This window comes from Drosophila tropicalis, unplaced genomic scaffold, assembly GCF_018151085.1.
Source record: "Drosophila tropicalis isolate 14030-0801.00 unplaced genomic scaffold, ASM1815108v1 contig_593, whole genome shotgun sequence".
Lineage (NCBI taxonomy): Eukaryota > Metazoa > Arthropoda > Insecta > Diptera > Drosophilidae > Drosophila > Drosophila tropicalis.
This window is the reverse complement of record NW_027173070.1, coordinates 20,084,425-20,104,632: the sequence shown is the minus strand read 5'-3', so window position 1 is coordinate 20,104,632 and position 20,208 is coordinate 20,084,425. Positions and strand designations below refer to the sequence as shown.

Here is a 20,208-nt window from a genome sequence, read left to right as displayed (position 1 = left end):
ATCAGCGATGCAGAGAAATGATGATTGCTGAATATGGAATACAGTTAAATACCCATTAGCTTATATTTTGTGATCTAAATAAGTAGCCCGATTGGTATCCTTTTATTACCAATTTATCTCTTAATATACACACTTCCATGTGAATAACCCAGAAATCCATTAAAGTTAAATCGTTCAAATGGAATTTGATGTATGTACATATGTGTAAAATAGGGCTATTCATATCGAACTTTATACAAAACAACATAAACTTTCTCTTCCTATCCCCCCCCATAAAGAATTTTTCACCATTTTCATCTATGTTCAATATTTTACAACTTGTGAATAAAACGTACTTAATTCCCAAAAATCTTAAAACAGAATTTATTTCACATTTATAATCCACAATGAAACAGACCAAACTTGAGTAGAACCCTGTTTTCTCTTTTTAATGTTTCTTCAAATAATTCGTATTTTATTGGTTTAATTATTCCACAGATGAGTTGAGGGAATCCGCCCACAATTGTCCCAGATTTTTAAGCTTTTAAAAGAAAATTGAATTGGCCAGGTTAAGGTTCCACAATCCCCTCTGTAAATGCTTGTGGTAAGCATATCATTCGTTGACTCTTAATGAAAACGTGCTTCTTCTATTCTTCAAAGTAATTTTCCACATATATTATTATATATATGTATATTTCAAAAGTTTTTGGGCTTATGTAAGAAGTTGCTTAAGATTCTTTTGGATAATCTGGAGTAGAAGTGATGGCAGTTGTACTAATCGAAGACGTGCTTATATTTTCAGAATTCCTGGTTTTGGATCGTTCTCAGTTTATCCCTTCTTGTAATAAAAGTCGATTCCTTAAACATTTAAAAATTGTTATCCAAAATATAGTCTAGACTCTAGAGTCCTGAAATAGTATACTTTTCAAATAGAATTGTCCTAATCTAGTAAAAGCATAAGCCCCAAGTTTAACAGAGTGATCCTTGATCCGTGTATACGGATAGATATTGTATGTATTATACGTTTAATTATGATAAAAGGACAATAAGCAAGTATTGTCAAAGGTAAGCTGTGGTATGACCAGTCCGACTCTGCTCTGAAGGATGTCAGAATTAAAGGCAAAGTCGAATTGCACTTGTTAAAGAGTATCTCTACGTTAAGGCCCTCAACTGACTCACTCAATTTTGTTCAACTTTTAGCTGAAAGTTGGCTTTTATTGGAATTGTTTAACTTTATGCATATATATTTTAATTTGTAGGCAATTTATCAAATTGCAAAATTTTTTTATTTCATTTTTTTGTGTTTAATTTAATTACGAAAACTTTTGCCATGTTAATGGAATTTTTATTTATATAAACATTTGCATGTTGAAAACTTATAAATGATGCCCAAAAAGGGTAAAACCTGACCAGGTGTGTCCCTTACCCCCCCAGCTCTTCTGGCTGACTCTTTGGGAAAAGTTTTGTGAAAACTATGCGGAAAATGTTGTTTAATTTCTGTAAATGGCAGAAAACTCCAATTCACATATGAATGGGACGCATTTGTGGGATAAAATTCTGAGGTAATTCTGATAAGCTAACACAGTCACATAAACTCATCCCGCCCACTCAACAACGAAGAGCCATTAAAGATTATTAAAAGTGCCTTGATCTCAGGAGGCGGAGGAGAAATATGTCTGCGGTGTGGCACGCACAGCCGTCGAAATTATTGATCCATAAAAAAATATAAAAACATGAGCACAGGAGCATCATTTGGAACATGTATGTATGTATATATATATCTGAGTTATGGGGTGGAACTTTTGACCTTTGCCAAGGTTGTGTGTGCACAACTGAAACAAACTTGCCTTGCCCCCGGAGTTGGCACCCCAAAAAATAAAATGCATACAAATCGCTGCATCATTAATTGAATTGCCCATAAATCTCAATCTTTCTCTTGCATCAGTGAGCAACAAAAAAAATGTATCTTTCAGCCCAAGTTTAAATGTAGTAAATCATTCGTTTTGAATCTTTTACCTCTCCATTTCCATTTCCATCTTCATCTTCATCATCATCATCATCTGCATTGGCATCTTCTGCATTTAATAATATTGTTTCTCCATCTATTTGTCTGCTGCTCATTTTGATTTATTCATTTATGCATTTGATTGCTACTACTTGCTTGGGTTTTCCATCCCTTCTCTCTCTCTCCTCTCTCGTCTCTTTATATCTTTCAATTTCTCATGTGGCATCATCAATCATTTGACTAGCCACCTTTTCTATATTTTATTATGATTTTATTATATAAGTTATGTCAAGTGGTTCACTCCTGATAACTGGCACTGATTTTGTATTTTCATTTTGAGCTTCTTTTTCTGATTTTTTCGATTTGTCTGCTCGGGCATTTTTTAATCAATTATGCAAATCGCTTTAAATGAGGCATCAATTATTCAAAAAGCTGATTGAATATTTATAGCATCGAACAAATAAATCAAAAAAAGCATCATACACAACATAAACAAATTAATTTGAGTTCAAGTAAGCTTATGACTGATATTCTCACTTGAATTCGGAGTGCGAGTCACTCGAATCGAAAGGAAGAGTTACTTCATTTTGACAAGTTGAATGATCACTTTCATAAGAGCTAAAGAAAAGTTTAGAGAATGTTTCGTTGCTATATTTAGGTCAAGATTCATTAAGTATGGTAAATGATGCAATTGTTGTAGAGACACCCATAGGAGGAAATTAGCAGGATTATTGTTCCAGGAAGTTATATTTACTTTTAATCAGCATCAACAGACTATAGTTATAATGACCAATCTATTCAAGTATGTTTATAAAATGCTAGATTATACATATGTCCACAAAGAATTGAACAAGTACTAAAATATATATCAAAATGTATCGATTTAGACTTACTGGCGATTGATCTTTTGTTAAAAATAGATATTATGAACCTATTCATCTGCATATTCAGATGTGCCATATAAAACTTGTGTTAAGTGGTCGTTTGAAGGACGAAAAATCAAATATACTTAAACTAAACTTAACTTTCAAAATAGATATAAAGACATTAAATATTTTCAAACACACATTGCTTTATCTTCGATCTATGAATATGAAATGAGAATAGATGATCCCTAAGTGATATATGCAAGATGTTCCTTACTCTACCTACAGGACATTCTAAAAGTTGTATATAGTTTTTCAAAAAATGCACGTACTTATGTCCGCCAATGTACATATGTATATTGTTCGATCTAGAAAGGGCAAACATCTGTTAAATGAACTCGAAATAGTTTTGGTTACAGATATGTGCGCGATATAATTATTGGTCAATAGCTAGTAGGATTTTGGCTAACTAAGTTAGACCAGTCAGTAGAAGTCAAAGGAAAAGGTTTTCGAACTTTTGTAAATGATTTCACAGTCTTTTAACTTCTAAGAAGTAGAGATGATAGTTTTAAGCAATTGTTTATTATTACATATTAATAGTGAAAATTGATTGATTGATAGTTTTTAATCATCAATTCTCAGAAAACTCAAACTCAGAAAATTGAGAGAATCTTTCCAATTATAAAAATTTAAGAAAAACTTTTATTTACACAATTTCACACAACATTAGTTAAAAACCCAATAACAATTTGCACTTATTTAAGGTTTCCCATTTGAATATATAACTAGCCCAAAAGTGGTTTAAAACAACAATAAACACTTATTTACCAAATAAGTCTTCTATAAAAGGTCTAATCATAATAGTAAACACATCTATCAAACGTTTACATAAGGCAAAGCAAAAGTAATTCCCATGGAAAAGAAATCATTGAACGAATCTGTCTCTGGCCATAAAAAGAGCTGAGGAACTCGTTCCGGAAGTAATATTATTGTGTTTATTTTTCTCTGTCGAATTTCGCTTACCTATATTTGTTTAACTTTATCATATGATATATATAAAAGAGACAATAGTGCGTTGTTGTCTTTTCTGAATTTTACTCAATTGTGCATAAGGCAAAATGTTTATCGTTTAGCAAACAAGTTGTTAAAGTTGTTAATTCAAAGAATTTCTTAATGCAAAATTTGTATTTCTTTTTTTTCCTCTGTTTTGTATTTTCAGCTGCATTTTAACGAACTGCATCTTTATTACATGTGTTGAAAAGATAGATATATATATATATATGTATAAGTATACGGATTTATACTAACCCAGAAAATTTATTATTGCAATTACAATTTCAGATGTTGTATATATTGTTTTTATTGACGACCTTCATATAAATATCAACAATGAATTTATTGAATTGAATGAATGAATGGTAAATTAGCCGAAATATTTTTGGGGTGTTTACGAAAAATGCAGCAGCTGGAACTGAATCGCCATGTAACTCATGTTATATCTGTATGGGTGTATCTGTGTATTCGTGTTGTAAATTGTTTAACACAAATGCATATTGCATAAACAATATTGCGAAAACTTGCACTCGAAACTGGCCATGCTTGGCTTAACTTGGCCCAAACAGACGTCTGCGTCTGGGGCTTGTTTTGTTTACACTGCCTTTATGGCCTTATTATTTATTGGGCCTTTTGCTAGGATGATTTTTCGATCCAATCACAATCACAAAAACATACATATATATTTATATATATGTATGTGTGTTTACACACACGCAAGTCGATTGACGCCCGCGCGTAAAGGTGAATCTTTCAACGGAATCCCACGCGACATCGTAACGTCACTTATGCGGAACAGGAACTCAAACTTCAATTGAGAACGCTCACGAGAGCATGTGTTGTGAGAGCAGCGGGGGGGATCGAATGGGGATGGGAACACTGTGGACACGGTTCCGACGCGAAGAACGATCAAGAGATCGAGAGTTGGATCGAGTGTGGTGGTTGTGACCGGTTGAAGTGTGCGGTTGAAGTGTTCAGCACGTATTAATTTCTGTATTTTCTGTAGCGGCAGCGAAAAGTGTATCCAAAAGATACTTTTTTGTTGCTGTTGTTGTTGTTGGTCGTTTTCGTTTTTGGTCGCGCACAAGCGCATATGTGGGCAACGTTGTTGTTGTTGTTGATGGTGCTGCTGCTGCAAACAGACTCAACCACAGCGGCTCGACGACTCTCACAGATTAGCAGCCCAACTTGTTTGACCGAGAGTCGAGCCGAGATACATTTATTTACATTGCCCTTTTAAATCTGAGATGCGATGAGATGCGATGCCAATGGAATGAGATGGATGTGACTTGAGTTGACTTTAGTAGTTGTCTCAAGTATCGTCTGGGTCACCATTTCCATCTTTCTGCTATCTCTAACTATCCGCCTCTTGGGTGCCTTTGCTTATCTTAGACTATATTCCCCGCCTTCCACTTTTTTTTCGCTTTCTTCTTCTCTTATTTGCCAATTGTGTTTTGGTGTTTAATTACACACGATTAGATTAGAAGATGCAAAGGAAATACCAATATCCGTATCTCAACATAGCTGTAATTGAGAGAGAGAAACTCTGAGAAAGAGATAGATTGAAAACTAGAATTTCTAGTTTCAGGCTCTTTTATTGCCTTTTTGTGGTTCTTTTTTGTCATAAGAATCAATCAAATCTCATTAATTAATTAAGTATTTCCATGTGTTTAGTGGCCAAATCAGAAACAGGTCAAATTTTTGCTTTTGATTTATATATTTTGGCATTTTGTGGACCATTTTGCGGTTTGTTGGTCGAATGCTTCCGGCCAATGTAGACCAATGCGCCGGAAATTGAACTTAGAAGATGAAATGTTGTTGCTGCTTCTGCTATGTTGGTCGAAAGAGATCAAGAAAGAAAGGGTAGACACACGGCACAGATGTAAACGGAAATTTCTACTCTTAACTCTATGGAATGTCTATTGTAATGCAAACTATAGAAATATTTCAAACTGACCGACCGACAGACCGGCTGAAGTCAGAGACTCAACACCTACATACTCGTATTTAATTTAAAGCCATTTGGGTGGCCCTCACACCAACACACGAAAATCGGAATGGAACGAAAACTTGGCCATAACCATAATGATGGCTAATTATATGTGGGTTAAGTTTCTTCTGTCTGTGGCCATGCTTTTCCTGTGCTCATATCAGCGTATAATAATTATATCATCATTTTAATTGGATGTTAGAGGCAGCGGCATAACAAAGATTAATTGTGTAAATGTTTCTACAACATGACCAAGCCGAAGCCGAAGCCAAAGCCAACGCCAAAGCCAAAGCTAGAGCAATGTTAGTTAGTTAGTTGGTAACTTGAAGATACACAAAAGGCTATCTGTCTACACTCACTCACACCCAGTTGAAGGTCAACAGCAGTGGAGCATTTTTGACTTGGCTTAATGCAGTTCGAGGGGATGTCTGTGGGATGGTAGAATATTATTCAATTATAACGGTTAGCCAGGTGCACTAATTAGTTGAATGTTGCACCTTCAGCCACATCAAGTCAATGCCAGTCCGCCTTCTTGAAACTGCTTCCTCTAATACTTCTTCTTCGACCATTACTACTTCGACTCATCTTTTAATAAATTGACTGCAATTTGTCTAAAGTTCCTAGTCGCATTTCATTAGCTTCATCACGTGAAGTTTTCCCTCACTCACCCAACTCACCGAGTTGGTAGGAAAAGTTTCATTTCCAAAGCGAACCGAAATGAAACAAAAACTGAACGGAACGAAACGGATCTCACACCAAATGGTGGCACATCTAGAGCGATTCCCATCTCCCATTTGCCCCGACCTCTTCTCCTAATCCAGAATCATCGCATCCACTTTAAATTAATTGTATGTGGCTATTGATAGGTATAAGTTAGCTCTGCCCTTTGTTTTTCTCTGTTTGTGTTTGGAGTGGAGATACTTTTCTGTTTTTGGGGAATTTCGAGATTTTTCTTTCCCTCAATGTGTGCCTATATTTAGTTGCATTTGAAAAATTCGAATTGGGTTTTGCGTGTCGCACGCCAACAACAAAGAAATGAAAGAAAAATTCATTAATTCTTCTCTTTCTTTTTGTTTTGCTTTGGACTTTTGGTTTTTTGATGAAGTGTCAAAAACAGTTTCATCTAGCTCTCTCAACGAACTGGAATTCGTATGAATAATTTATCATGCCGGTAATTGCTAAAGGCGAACAAGAAAAAAAAAGGCAGAGATTTTTATTTAATGTTTTTCCCTAAACAAATCATGTGGAAAATTATGCAAAATTATGTTAGCAAGTTCATGAAAATTGGGTCAACCAGATATGCCAAAAGGGTTTAATCGCAACCATAAACGTGTCACTCGTTTCTGTGTTATTTCTTTATTTTTGGTTTATTGAATTTGGTTAGCAAAATTATTAGCCCAAATTTAAATGTAGCGGAAACCACATTTATTTTTCAAATGTTTATGGATTTTTTAAATTTTTTCATGTGTTCGAACTTCGAAGAATTTCTATCTGCCTATGAATCTGTCTGATCATCCGACTCAAGTATCGTTTTTCTCTTAAACAAGTTTTAGTTACTTTACTAGTTAATCAGAGATAAGAGAGCTGTATAATATTATTCCACTAAACTAAACTAAACTGAACTAAATTAAGCTCTCTTATTAGTTAACTTATGAAACATAAACTTTATCTAAATATTTGTTTTGTCTTGGTTCTTTGCAATTAATAAGTATATCAATATATCTATTGTTTCTTATTCAAGCTTTGGCCTCAATGTAACAGTCAGAAATTGTAATTCCGATGACCTAACTGCTGGTAAATCACCTGAGACTGACTAATTGTACGAGTATGACTAGTCACTGTGTTGAAACAATATTGAGTTCATTGAAGTTAGTCTGACTAACCTGTTTGAGTGGAGTTCGAAGTCTGTTGCCTCGTCTTGAGTCTAAAGACAAAGACTTAGAACTGGCAAATTGAGTCATTCGCTTTTCGAAAAATACTTAAGATAAAGATTAGAGGCTGGTATTGGATACCTAAGAAGAGATAAATCATTTGAACTGTTCAGATACCTAAGAAACTATATAAAAACAAATCTGTCTTAATATCTTCTTAAATCCAACTGTCTAGATTAAGGAAGATCCAAACCTTGACTAAGTAACTAACTAAAATATATACATATATTTGTCTATACTTAACCACGCCTTAAACTGGTACTATCTACATTTTATATAGTTAGCTATAACTTAATGGAAATGTCCAAATTGTGTCCTGTCGCAACTTTTAATCGATACATGTGGTTTGACACTCTTTTAATTAATATTATGTAAATAAAGTTAATGCATTTTTTAGTGTCGAATAAAGTCCTTTGTCATATGGTTTGTGGCTTATGTTAAATAAAGGCAACATGCCTACAGCAATTCTGCGGTTTCACTAACGGTCTCTCTTTTTATCGCTCTCGTTTCCGGTTCCGGCTTAATCCAAATATGCCACAGGCTCTTAAATAAGTCATCATGTAAAGTAGTTAAATAGCTCTGTTCTGTTTTTTTATTTCAAACTCGGCACATTTATTGTTCAATTCAAGATTTGTCTAAACATTCTGATGGCCAGCCAGGCCAAGTTTGGGTTAGTGTGCCCTCTTCATGGCCCACTTAACATAACCCAGGCATAATACTCAAATTTCCATTGCCTAGACTCAATTTTGTGCATTTCAATTAGCAGTCACCTCTCGGAACTGAACTGAACGACCGTCCGACCAACCGACCAGAGCATAAAATGAACTCAACCATATGCGAGCATGCAGAGGCCAGACAGAGGCTGCAAATGAAAGCGGAGGACGGAGGACGAAACGAGGCGCAGGCACAAGCCCAGGCACATGGATTCAACAAGCAAGAATGGGCTGCAAGCCAATATCCTAGCGGAAATTAGTGTGCTGTGGCTGTGCCAGAAAAAAAAAAAAAAAAGAATAACAAGCTGGTAGTGGCAGGGGGCAACTGGTGGGGAAAAGGCAAAATGGAAAAAAAAAAAAATTGAATGCCACTAACCAAACTGAACCAAACCGATATACCAATATGAAAGCACCAGCTGCCGGGGCCAGAGCTGAGGCAGATGAGCAGAATACTGTGAATACAATGCGCTGTTGTCAGCAATTCTCTTTCAATTTTTTTCGATTCGTTCGTTTCGACAGATAAAAGGCCAGCCAGCTTCTGTGGGAGGAGAGGGCGGATTAGACCACAAGCCACGCCCATACCCAATCAAATCCTTGTCATATTGTACATGCAGTCATTTGAGAAGGATGGAAGAGGAAGTGGAGTCGGGAGAAGGAATGGATCCCATATAATCGCTATCAATTATATTGTTCAAACTGTGGCATTGTTTTCGCATGACCGGGCACGGAGCATAAGGGAAGAGTGGGAGGACTAGGAGAAGAGCAATAGGAGCGTTCACTTACCTTGCCATCGGCATCGGCATGTGCATGATAACGAACTTCCAAAGAGCCTCCAAGCACCGCATACCAGAAGCGTCCTTGTTCCCCAGCTCGAAACACTAAAGTCAAATACGAGAAAAGAACATGAATTTTACATTTGAAAATGACCTCTCTGGCAATTTATATTTTTTGTTTTTGTCATGTAATACCAAAAATATATTTATATATGTATGTATATGTGTGTACTTACATGTCACGCCCTTCTCCAAATCCTCGTAGAAACCACACATGGCCAATTGCTGCAAGGCCGACCCTGGCAGGCGACACAGTGGCTCCACGCGACGCAAACGACAGGATATTAGTTCCACATCACGTAAGTTGCGATCACAAGGACTGCAAATAGCATCAAGCAAAAATCAACCATAAAATAAACACACAAATTAAATGAAAAATTCGGTTTCGTCCTTCATTTTTAAGTTATAAAAGATAAAGTCGCTCAGCCGCGAACGGAACACAAAAGATTACTTATTCCGTAAAAGCCAGTGTCAACAAAGGAAAGACCTTAAGACCTTAAAAAAAATTACCATTTGGTTAATTTCTATTATATTATAAAGCACTGCCCTTTGATTTTTACAAGTAGCTTGACCAACCGAGAATACTTATTGTTAGAGGAGAACCCAAGTCAAAGGGCAAGGAAAAAAAAAAACAGAGGCGTAGGCAGTGAAGCTCAAATCCTTTTACAAAAACGAATAGAATACATTTCATTTTGAAAAACGATTAAAATGTTTTGAGTGGTGTAAACCAAAATTAGAAAACATTTATCTTAAATGAAGTTAAGTACAGATTTTTGAGTGATGGAAGCTGTTATGAAGCAAGTTTACCTTGAGTTTGGTTATCAGGTGAAATACTTAAGAAAATCGGGCATTTGGTACGAAAAATCGTTTTTTATTTAATCAGTTTTGGGGTTAAAATCTTGTTTTTAAGAGGGAAATTTCTCTCATCAATTTGACAAAAATATGTAGATTGAACTTCGGATGTTTCCTCCTAAACTCTTAGGATATTTATATTATGACATAAATGTGTTTGTTTGTGTCGTATATAAGAAGTTTTTAGCCTTAAGTTTGGTAACGAGATAAGCTTTATAAGAAAAAGGTGTTGAATGCTTAATATTGTAAAGTTATTACACATTTGACCCAAATAGTCATGGTGGATTTATGCGTTATCCGTTTAAGATCGAATAAACCAATTTTCAAGTTGACGCTTTTATTCCTTAAATTCAGTTTACGCCAATAGTGCATGAGGGAAGATCAATTCATACCTGTTCATACATACTCTAGATAAGTCTAACAAAAAACTGTAATATAATTGTAAATGTTTTATGTTTGTTTACATTTGAGGCTTATAAATATTTATATTTGTAAGCTCGAAGTAAATGAAAAAAACATGGGTAAATGTACATACGTTTAAAATTCGTAGTTAAAAGCGTTTCATTTTTCCGTTGTTTACAGTGAAATCCCGATATAACAAACTTCTTTAAAATGAAAAACTGAAAAAATAATATTTTTTCTTCATTGTTCCTTTAAGTTAAAAGCAATAAGGAAGAATTTGTGAAGTCCCTTAAAATCGTTATATCAAGGTTACACTGTACATACATACATATGTATGTGTTTGTAGGAGGTAAGTGTTAGTTAATCGACACACATCATTTATTATTTAACCCTTTGTTATATTGTTTTAGGAAGTTCGATGTGCATGCAACTGAATAATTTAAGTCTTAAAGGCGACTCCTGGACTGTAATTCGTTTTAATTTGCAATATACTTTTAGTTTTTGTTATTATTATAAGTATAGGATATAATTGTAAACTGATATGGTTGTAAACCAACTAAGGCATTCGGTTTAGACGAAAACTTCATTCATACAATAGCCTGGGATTCCGACCCGGATCCTCGTTGTTCAGTACCTTCAATGAATGTAATATATAATCTATGTCTATATCTACTATGTCTTAGTATTCACGAACCGTTAAGGTAAATATTTGGCAACATATTTCTTTATAACAAATGATTCTCCCTTGTTTTAATTGAAGGACACACAAGTTTCGAATTTTCTATTTGCTTTTCTAAACCTAAATTTTCTCTCCTATTCAATAAATTAGTTGACAGACTCATATTCTCATATTCTCACAAAAAGTATTCTGTACTATAAAAGTTGTATTTATTTAATGACAATATTTTTAACACAAAATTAAGTATATTTTTAAATATTTTGAAATTTAAAATGTGCCGATGATGATTTAAATCAGCTCCAACTAATTTCATGCAACGTTCTTGTAATCCCTTTCATCCCCGCTTAAGAAAAGGAAAATTTCGACGTTTAGATTTCACAGCCTAAAATGTACCAGGGATTATGTTTTTGACATGAGTCTCTTCGTTATATCATACAAACTCGGAGTCCAAATCTAGCCAGTTGGTATTCACTTTGATTGGACTCAAAAGTTCCTGGCGGAACTTGTTAAATATTTAAATAATTCATTTTCAACAGGTCGTCTCGCCGTTTCCTGGCTACGTCCATGAATGAAATAAAAATGGAAATATTTTCAAGAACAAGAATAGAAAATTAAAAATTCCAAATGACATTTGTGTGCGTGTATGTGTGTGTGTGTGTGTGTGTGTGTGCAGTGGAGGCAGTAGCTCGGCTTTTGTTGAAATTAAATATGCAAATACTATTTTTTCCTCTGTTTCTGCTGTTTGTATTTGTTTTTCTTTTTTTTAATACTCTCAGTCAATTGAAAAATGCATAAGAATAAAATATAAGAATGGCCACAAAGCAGGAAACGGAAGCAAGACAGATGCAGAGATGAAGGGGATGGGGTTACGAATGGGTGGGACAGAAAATAAAAAAAGGGAAATTCAAGTGAAAGCCAAGTTGAGGCAAGAACTAATTGCCGCAACAAAAACTTTTAGCCAAGTTTATGTTGTTCTCCCCTTTTCTTCATTCCCATTTTATTTTGGACTGCCTCTCTCTCTCTCTCTTTGTCTTTTGCCCTCTCTGTCTTTCTCTGCTGTGGCCCTCGAGAGGGAATAGCCACGACCAGTTGTGGTTCTCCTTTTGTGGGCGTTAATGTTGGCATTGTGTGTGTTGTAGACGTTGGGTGTGCAGGCGCATGGATGTGGTTAATTGCGATAGCTGGAAGTTGGCCAACGAGCTGCGAACGGAAATACATCAGCAATTGACACATTTAGAATCCAACTAGTTAGAAACTAGATTTTTAAGGATTTAATTATAACATTTCTCCTGGTTTCCTTTTGCTCACACTGGGTTTTGATATCTAAAACGCAAGCCATAAAAATGCGTCTAATTAAAAATTCCATAAAAATTTAAGAGCGAGACTTTGCTCTTTGCCTTTTCTGGCTCGTCATGGTCATCATCATCACAGTCATCATTATGAACATCATCATTATCATTTGCATTGGAGCTGCCGTTGGTTCACATGTTAGGAGCAACCATTGGAACAACTTTCAGCAGGTAAAGAAGCAACTCATACATAATTCATTTGCCAGGAGAAGGAGCAGGAGCCCAGCTCTAAGTGCTTTGGCTTGGGTAAGGACAAAACACAAAAACAGAGCAGCAGCAGGAACAGCAACAACAACAACAACGCCAAAAGGCAACTTTAGCCGGAAGCGCGTCGAGGCGGAACCTAGACGATAGCTAGATATATAGTATGTACTCGCCCCCATGGCTCGTTGTTTATTATAATGGTTTTCGTGGTTAGTTTTTCTTACTGGGTGGATGGGCTTGAGATGGCTTTTCATAATTGCCCATGTAAGTAGTATGGAGACAAATAAATAAAGGTAACTTTAAAACGCGAGCGAAATTTATAAAGTCTTCGACCCACCGGGCGTATGATAAATGTTCAAGCAGAGCAAGGAAATTTCTCAGCTTAAGGCCAAGTGCCATCAATATCAATTGTCTGGCTTAGCTAACCGAGTAAGCGAGGATATGCTTCAAGGATATACCTGGCATATGTCCTGCAGGTGGCTCTTGATAAACCGAATTACCACCAGCATCGGATTGGCTTTGCGTGACTTTTCCTTTTCGTTGGTTTTTTTTCTATCTCTTTCTTATGCTTTCGTTTTGCTTTTGCCCATTAATTTTCCCAGCAAATTAAATCATTTATTTTGGTGGCGGTTAAAGTGATGGCAAGTCATTTATTTCCAAGAAACAAGGACAAGATAAATTTGACTTTAACTCAAAGAAAAATAAGTGAAAAAACGAGAGCGAATTATAATTATAATAATTTCAATTTGCATTTCACTTAAATCTAATGCGCTTTTTTCCTCTGTTAGTAATAAAACGAAAAAAAAAAACAAATAAAACAAGTAAAGAACGGAACAAAGTTCACAAATATTTGCTGCTCTACTTTTGTCACTTGACCTTTTTCCATACCCTATACCTACGAATGCTGTAAAGGGGAATATATGTACAAATTGAAGGACCAGAAGAATCGAGCAAAGGTAAATCTTTATTAGCATCAAAAGTCGTTTCGAATTTCATGTAAAGGCTGCAAAGCATTTTCACTTTGCTTTGAGGAGTGGAATTTAAAATTTATTAAAAGGTTTTTGTCTGAGTTTGTTTTGTGCATTGGCATTTCCGGAATGCAGTTAAGGAGCCAGAAATGAAATACTGGCTAGCAATCTACGTTTAATGGGTTTAGTCATTCAAATTCGATGCTACGAAGTCCTTTGACGTTCCCGAAAAGGCTTAAAAATTTGTTAAATTTATTCAAGCTTAAATTGTATAATTCTTGATTCTAGGCTTTCTTTAGATATTTATCATACGCCTAGTGTAACAATTCAAAAGAATAAGAGAAAGGTCCTCCTCCTTATAAACAATTACTAAGACCTTAGGGTGTTTCAAAGGCGAGTCGGTTTAAAAAATTTATATTTGCTGGACACACACAGACGCACACACTAACGAACACACAGCACACATGACAGGGAAGGACATCGAAATGTTACAGCACGGAAAACGAGTGTGAGTGAGAGCAACAGCTGGCTTTTTGTTTGAAATTTATAATATAATATCCACTCCATAATAATAGAGAGCCCGAGTCTGTAGTAAACGTTGTGCCACTTGTCCAGCCATTGACATGGCTCCTTCTCGTTCCACTGTTTCTACTCTCCAACTGATGCTGCTCTCTAATAACGATTGCCACTTGGCCGGGCCAAGTGATGCTCGAACAAATTGCAGTTCGAGTAATGAGCAAACCAGGAGCATGGCCATTTACGCTTGACAAAACATTTATATGGCCATTTGCTTGGCTTTTGTTTTTTTTTTTCCTTTCTCGTTCTATTTTATTATTATTTTTGAAAAATTAAATTGTGATTTAATAAAGCGTTAAATTCTTTTTGCCCTCAAGCTGTGTTCAACATTTGTGAGATTTGAGTTTTTGCTTTTGGCTTCCGTTTTTTGCTTTATTTTTTTTTTTCTTCCTTTTTATAAGTTCTCAGCTGTTGCCTTTTGACAAATGAATGTCGGCAGGATAAGCCTGATGTGGAACAATTTGAGATGTGTGTGTGGACTCAGACAAAACGAAACGAGCAAATGCCAAGACGTACATTTTACCAAACAAAAGTCGCCTTTAAGCAAAGACTCTTTAACGATAACCAAGTTAAGGACCAAGGATGCACATGTGGAGGATGAGAATTCAAAAACCAATTTAAAGATTCATTTCATATCGGTTTACAATAAGAGATCCTTGGAAAGGCTCCCAAAAGAAGCTTTTCCGAAAAGCTCTTCTTAATTACATGAGTGATTATGTGTTTGGATGCATATCCTTTGCAGCTTAGGTGTTCCTGCTTAATGTGTTCCCTGAACAAATACAGATTAAATGCAATTTGAAAATGATAAGTTAAATTGCTTTCTTATTTTGCTTTTCAAAATCTGCTCGAGGTATAAGTGATATAAATATTAAATTATACAGTAAATTCAAATTAAAAATTTATAAATACGTTGTCTTTTTTTTTTTTGCCTTTTGTTTACTTTTCTTTAAAGTAACTAAAGCTTATATTATTTGCAACAATTGACTTAAATCTTATCTGCTTAAATTGATTTTTAAAGTGAAACTTCAAGTGATTAAAGTAACAAAAACATCAATCTCAAGAAAAGAGAAATTTAGGGAAAAAATTGCGACTTCTGCGCATTAAAGACACATTTTAAATCGGTTTAAACAACTTTTTACTTGTAAAGATAAGAAAAATATTTAACTTATCTTCACTGCTTGTTGGTCCTGCAATTTTTTTGCTCAGACTTTGTTAAGTTGATTCATGCACAGCCATTATCTACATGTACATATGTATAAGGATATATATATGTCATAATGGAAGGATGTGCAAAACTTTATAAAACCATTTTGATTACCAAGACGAGCTCCATGTGGAGCACTAAGACGGAGAGCAAGGAGTCGATTATTTTATACCATCCACGGTCACACTTTAAATGGAGCTTAACGACTCTAGTGGGTCTTTCCCATGAATTCTTCAGAGAAGTGCAGAAATAAAACAAATTTACAAATTTATCATAGAAAAATAAGCAAGAAGGAATAAAGAGCTTTAATAGGAACATCTTTAGCTAAATAGGTCTATGGTTATTCACAAGGGAAAGTTCAGACAGTGAAATACTCGAATATTCCCTCTGTTTTTTTAAGCAATCGGCTGTAGACAAAAGCTTTAAACAATTCACTTAAAACTTGTTTCAACAAACTTTGTGTTTTTTGAATTCCGATTTTAATTTCGATTTTAAAACAAAGAGCAACCAATCGGCATACTAAAAGAAAACAAATCCAAATTAAAAGCAAAGGGTATTTTCTTAGTTACTTAAATTATAAAAATATATTGCAATTATTATATTTAAATAAAATAAAGGCTTATTTTACTCACCGCTTGTCCATAGCAGTTATCCATTCCATAGCCATTTTGCTGAATTTTGTTGATTTTTCTTTATTTTGTTTTTTGTTTTATTAACTCAGGAAACAGAAAATAAACTTATTGGGGAATTCTGGCGTCTTTCAGTTTATACCTCAAATCATTCTTAAAGAGAATTAAATTTGGCTATTGGGTAAAATTCAATTTACATTTCTTGACTTATTTTCTTAAGGACATAGTAAATTGCTGCAGGACAATTTTGGAAATTGTTGATGTTAGAGCTTTGGTTCGGTAAGACGGGATAACGTTTTGTTTAAGTTATTTTGTTTTATTTTTGGTTTACTAATGGCAATTGCCTAAATAATGCTATGCAAATCTTCAAACAATTTGTTACTGGAAGCTTTTCTAACCATATAAACAGCATTGAAATGTCCAAGTTAAAAAGGATTTAATGTAATTTGAATGAAATGCCTTCAGCCAGATGGAAAATGTTTTCATTTGGCTGTTGAATTTTAGTTTTTTTTTCCATCCTTCCCTTTATTCTGCTGCCTGTTATTGTTCTTCATGTTAGCCAAAAGGGTTTTCGTTCTCTATATGAGTTTTGGTATATGTGTCCCTATGTGTATGTTTTTGTTAATGTGTTGTCCGTTCAACAAAAGGCAAATGGAAACTAACAACAAAAAAGAAGAAAAGGAAATGTTGATGGAGGCAAAACCAACAAACTGTCAGCAAATAAAACCAAAATAACAATATGTTTTCATGTTTTTCATTCATTCTTTTCAGTTATTAAGCAACAAAAACAACTCAAGAGTGTGTTGGAAATTGTAACACTTCCCTCTGTCCCTCTGCAGGATTGTCCGATTATAAAAACAAAAACCTTGTTTGCTCTTACACGATGCATTATCTCTATATACTTGATATTGGAATAGTCAGTGTCTATGGGTCTGTCGGTTTTGCGCATTTCATTTCAGTTTTTTGCGTCAATGGGAAAACATAATTTATACTACATATTATATGGCAAAAGGTACAGACAAAAACAAAAACCGCAAATGCAGGCTAAATAATTACAAAGAGCTCGACGCCCAAATGTAGGCTACGTATTTTTTCTCCAACCCCGTCCCCTTTCCTGTTTGGGTTTCCATGTAGAGCAAAAGGCAGATAAATTTTATCATTTCGTTATCACACATTTGTGTGAGTTTCCATGAGCCAAAAAAAAAAAAATAAAAATAAATGACAAATGTTGGACAAACTTTTCGAAACTTTGCTAAATTTCTCTAATTTCACAAAATTTTCGTTTTGTTTTAACTAAGTTTTTAATTAAGACCATGAAAAGAATAGAACAAAATAAAAAAAAGGGGGAAAGCAAATACAAAAATTTTACTTTCATTTGCAGATGACGAAAAACTTGGCCAAAAGTGTGAGTAAAGAAAACGAAACTTTCTCTTTCAATTAAATGTTAAACTAAAAACTAATTAATAAATGTATTGCTGATCCGTTTCCAAAGTTTAAAGTATTTTTCAATTCTTTACTTTAATTTAGTCTGTTAATGTTTCACTTTTAAATGCAACAATCATTTGGAAAGAAGAGTTGACAATAAATTGATGAATTCGGAAATGATTCGGAATGGTAGACACACGAAATTTATATATAGGATTATTTTTCACATTTATTTCTCTCAGTGCAATTTTTGACTTTACGTTTTGAGTTGTAAATATTTTTGGTTTTTCCCTTGTTGGATTTGTCTTCCTTTTCTTGGGGGAACTTTTCGTTTCGAGCGCTCACACATCCGTTTCGTTGTTTAGTCGCGTCGCAACTGACTTCACCATGACGCAGGACCGAGAGCCTAACAGGTGAGTTTTCCCATTTTCGTTCAAATTCGTGCCACACGGTCGGCAGTTGCCGATAAAGAGGGATGATGGGGCTGACGATGGCGATGACGGTGATGATGATGATGATGAAGTTGCTGGTTGTCCGTGGTGTGGTGTGTCCCAATTGTCTAGATGTTTAGGTGGGTTAGCCGTCAACAAAAACAAAATTACTCATTGCCCGACGACCGACTGCAGTGTTGACTGCTGTTGTTGGTGCGGTACATTTTTTGGCGCGTTTTTCTTGGCAACAAATTTGCCTATACAGTGGTCGGAGAACAGTTTATTTGGAATTACATTAACATATCATCATTAAATGAAGCCGGAATGGAAAAAAATGTCCTCAGTTCAAAGCCGATTTCTTATTATATCTAAGAAAATTCGGAATATCATCGAATAATCTATAAAAAGAAATAATTCGAATAATAATAAGAACTAATATATGAAAATATGTTTTAACATCCATACCATCAACAGATTTTCATGAAAAAAAGTGGAAAACCTACAAGATTCATTAATTTGTTGTTAATTCATTTTTCAAATACTTTTTCAGGTTCTTTAGCATGTGCGATTGTCAGGGGCTAGTTTAGTAGTTACTATAAGTCTTTAGTTTCATTCTTTATAATATTTCTGAAATTTTAGTTATTTTCATCCTGATTAAGATCTAGGAAAATGAAAAACTGTTCATACTTGTTTAGTTAAGTCTAAGTATTGGATAATTCCCGTACTCTGATACATATATGTATATGTGTTTTATATCCACAACAACTTTTTTCTACTGCTACAAGTATCATTAATTCTAAATGACTTTTATTATTGAACATATGTACACACATAGGTTTGCATCTTTTGTTAAGTATGTACTTTTAAACACGTACTAGTATGTAATGTTGAACGACAGTCCATGCTTCGTACTAAACGGAATGGTATATTTTAAGGAGTCTAAGGATAAGCATGTTCCTGAAGCGTCGGTCCAGCAGAATGCGTTAGGAACTGTCCCACATTCTCATTGCTATCTTAGAAAGACTGCAAGTAAATAACACAATAAAGCAGCGGAGTGAAATTTTGCGAAGCATTTCGAGAAATCTTAAGGGAAAACAAAATGAAAAAGTTATGAAATCAAATTTATAAACAACGTTAAAAACGAGGAAAATTCTAATCTATACATTTTCTCAAATTTACTTATCTATGTATGTATAATGGACACACACACATACAAAGACAGAATATTCCTAAGCGGAAAGATTTACTTTGGAAAAAATCACCAGAGCAATCATTTGATTAGTACTTAGTATACTTACCACCCTTTAAAAAAAAACATGCTAAATCGCTTAATTATCTGATGGACTAAAACTAAGAGCGAGTTCCTTTTTATACCCTTGCAGAGGGTATTATAAAATTGGTCAGATGTTTGTAACGCACAGAAGGAGACGTTTCCGACCCCATAAAGTATATATATTCTTGATCAGCATGAGAAGCTAAGTCGATATAGCCATGTCCGTCTGTCCGTCTGTCCGTCTGTCCGTCGGTGCGTACGCGTTTTACTCAGCCATCTTAAGAGCTATCGGGATGAAATTTTTTTTGGGAGCTTTTTTTTACCCGGGTGAGATAAAGTATGAAAATCTTTGGGATCGGACTACTATATCATATAACTCTGGAACAAAAATTTTTGCAAAAATTGGAGTATCCCCATGAAATTTACCAATATAATAGAATTTGATATAAAATCTCAGATCCCAAAATTTGACCCTGATCGGATAAATAGAACACAAGTTACAGTCTATATAAATCGGTTCAATCGCTGCCGGCAGCTCTGCTTGCTGCTTACTACGTCATCATCAAATCAACAGAGCACATGCATACACACACAGACGCAACGCTACATAAACTGTATGTGTATGCGTGCGTTGCTTTGCTTAGGGAATGAGGGAAGAAGAAGAACAAATTGTACATAGTATGAAGAGTAAAATTGTTTTGTTTGTATATTAATGAATTGAGTTGCAGAAAACAAATTTTGAACATGTGAAATTATTATTGTCAAGGACTGCAAGGGTATATAAACTTCGGCATAGCCGAATTTAACTTCTTTGATATTTATACCCTTGCAGAGGGTATTATAAAA

General features: G+C 34.7%; 1 protein-coding gene across 3 annotated transcripts in view; it reads right to left on the bottom strand.

Moving 5' to 3' along the window:
* Epac (Exchange protein directly activated by cAMP) overlaps positions 1–18,028 on the bottom strand; it is a 52,299-nt gene extending 34,271 nt beyond the window's left edge. The window contains exons 1-4 of one of the 3 annotated variants that reach the window (XM_068290125.1): positions 17,919–18,028; positions 16,237–16,467; positions 9,547–9,689; positions 9,321–9,415 (exon numbers count right to left, since the gene is read on the bottom strand). In XM_068290125.1, coding sequence (XP_068146226.1) covers positions 9,321–9,415; positions 9,547–9,689; positions 16,237–16,271 — 273 coding nt within the window. In that variant the 5' untranslated portion in view covers positions 16,272–16,467; positions 17,919–18,028. Of the gene's footprint in view, positions 1–4,158; positions 4,249–9,320; positions 9,416–9,546; positions 9,690–16,236; positions 16,468–17,918 lie in introns of those variants that run through there. The other 2 variants (XM_068290123.1, XM_068290128.1) reach the window with 2 other exon arrangements.
* Between the last annotated feature and the right edge of the window lie 2,180 nt (positions 18,029–20,208).